A 2,486-nucleotide genomic window follows, 5' to 3' on the forward strand; every position below is an offset into this window, starting at 1 on the left:
AAATGCCGATTGCCCCACCAAACGCCTTTTTTATTTTTTTCTATGCAAACTAGGGCCCGGGAACAGGAGGTGCAGCGGGTGCACATGCGCGCTCTAGAATTTCCAGGGAGTGCAAGATCAAAATTTGCACCCCCTACATAATCTTACAAGTTTCAGAAAAAAGTTATTTGTCTAAAAAACCCTCATACATATTTTGCGCATGACGTGCGGTAGGTAGTTGTAGGATCGACTAGTCATGACTCGCTAACTCGGATGCACGTGTGCGCACACCGCGACCACTCTTCTTGAAGAGTTTGCTTAACTTGTATAACTCCGAAATAAAGCATATTTTAACCTACAAAATATACTTCGCATTGTTGCACGTAGTGTTACTCGTTTAACATTAAAAGAATATATATCTGGAAATATGCACCACGCTACTTCTAATTGTTTTCGAATTCTAAGGTTTTTAAAAGAAATATTATTTAAGTTTTGTATTTGATAACGAGTAAGCTTTAATAAAATAATTAAAAACTATTAAGCAAAATTCTTCATTAATTCAATATTCATGTCCGGAAATTTTTCGTCACACAACTGAGACCTCTTCAGTGACTGTTGCTGCGCTCTTACTTCTATGCTTTCCAAATATGAAATTGTTAGATGATTTTTCTTTATTTTCAGCTGTGTACTATGTTGAATCCACGAGAAGCAAAAGTGAGGAATGTTTCTGATTTTTTTCATTACTTCGTCATATCAAAAGAATTCAGGACCATTGGATATTGTGGAGGTGCAACTCAATGAACAAATTATTGATAAAGCTCTTCCAGTAAATCGCAATGTGCCATCGAAATATTGCACATCAACTGAACAATTTGTGCCAAGTAAAACATTTGAATTTCCCTAGGATGCAAAAAAAACGTATATGCTGCTCAGATTGGTTTAAAGAGAACCCATGGCTTCATTATGATATTCAGTATGATGCTGTTATCTGCTGGTATTGTCTTGAAGGAGTTCAGGCTAACAGGATTCCATCTCCCAAGGAAACTGCCTTTTTGACTGGTGTAAGAAACTGGGGCAAAATTACAGCAAAAATTGCTGCACATAGCCGTCCTGGTCCCCATATAGACGCTATCCGCACTTTTCGGTCGAAGACAGGCGTACCTATGACTCTGAAGAGGTAGCCCAGCAAGCTTTAAAAATTATTTTCAAAGCAGTTAGATTTTGTGGTAAGCAAGGCCTAGCATTACAAGAGCATGACCACGATATGGGAAACTTTGTAAATCTCGTAAGGGAATTTGCTGAAGAATGCAGTGCAGAAGTAAGTCAGTGGTTTAAGCGGAGGGACAATTTCCTCTCTGATACAATTCAAAATGAAATTTTAGAGGCATATGCTCATAACATTTTACATGAGATCAAAATCAAAGTAGAAAATTCCAGGTTTATTGGCATTATATGTGATGGTACCACTGATTGCTCTGGCATGGAACAAGTATCAATCACTGTCCAGTACGTTTCTGAAGACCTGAATGTCAATGAGGATTTTCTAGGTTTTTATAATCCCCCTGACTGCTCTTTGGAGACACTGACTAAGATTATTCTAGATGTTTTTTGTCGCCTAAACATTTCACTTGACTCAAAGTTATGCTGTTTTTCATTTGATGGTGCAAGTACCATGAGTGGAAACATTTCAGGTGTACAAATGCGATTGAAAAATTTGTTCCCAGGTACATATTTTGTACACTGTGGAAACCACTCTCTGAACCTTGTCCTCCATGAAGTTTATTCTAAGGTTACCTTTGTAGCTGATACACTAAACTTTGTTCATCAATGTGCCATTCTTGTAAAAGAGTCGCCAAAAAGAAAAGCACAATGGACAAATCTTTGTGGTGAGAATGTCATCATGTTGCAAGCAGTGTGTCTAACTCAGTGGTGCATTAGAGCAACAGCATTGAAACGAGCAGAAAACAATAAGAATATTCAAAATTTTTTGCTTGACCTTCTTAATGACTCCTTGTTAAGAGCAACAACAAAGGCTACTGTTAAAGGGCTGCTAAAACAATCTGGCAAAGCTTCCACTTTGTTCGGCATTAAAATTGCTGGGGAAAAACCACAGTGACACAGCACCGTCTCACACATTGTGCCATAATGCATGTACATAAAAAAATATACGATGAAAACACTTTGCACATCCTTATGAAACTTTTCATTAACAAAACGTGTGAGCGTAGGAAAACTTTGGAATATGTTGATACAATTTTCTTTATATGCGTGTGAATTATGGAGTAATGCAAAAACTCTGCTTACTTCCATTTTAACACTTCTCATAGCTTCATTATTTCTTTCTTGGTAAACTGACATTTGAATGTTCAGAGAAAACTTCAAAAGTAACTATTAGTGACTTCTCTTGAAGATTAACAGAATTTAACCACTACGCCATATGCCCGTGGGCGTAGTGGTTAAGAGCGCGAGCTACTGGATACTGGATGGTTTCCGTGTTGAAGCTCCTA

The 2,486-nt window shown here is 37.6% G+C and overlaps 1 protein-coding gene across 3 annotated transcripts in view; it reads left to right on the forward strand.

Annotated features, from left to right (window-relative positions):
• LOC106883847 (uncharacterized) overlaps positions 1-2,486 on the forward strand; it is a 14,092-nt gene that overhangs the window by 3,627 nt on the left and 7,979 nt on the right. For 2 of the 3 annotated variants that reach the window (XM_014934985.2, XM_014934986.2), the window contains exon 3: positions 661-2,474. The exons of the other annotated variant lie outside the window; for it this stretch is intronic. In XM_014934985.2, the coding sequence (XP_014790471.1) occupies positions 1,244-2,095 (852 nt within the window). In that variant the 5' untranslated portion in view covers positions 661-1,243 and the 3' untranslated portion in view covers positions 2,096-2,474. Of the gene's footprint in view, positions 1-660; positions 2,475-2,486 lie in introns of those variants that run through there. 3 annotated transcript variants of the gene reach the window in all.

The sequence above is a fragment of the Octopus bimaculoides genome, chromosome 8, assembly GCF_001194135.2.
Source record: "Octopus bimaculoides isolate UCB-OBI-ISO-001 chromosome 8, ASM119413v2, whole genome shotgun sequence".
Lineage (NCBI taxonomy): Eukaryota > Metazoa > Mollusca > Cephalopoda > Octopoda > Octopodidae > Octopus > Octopus bimaculoides.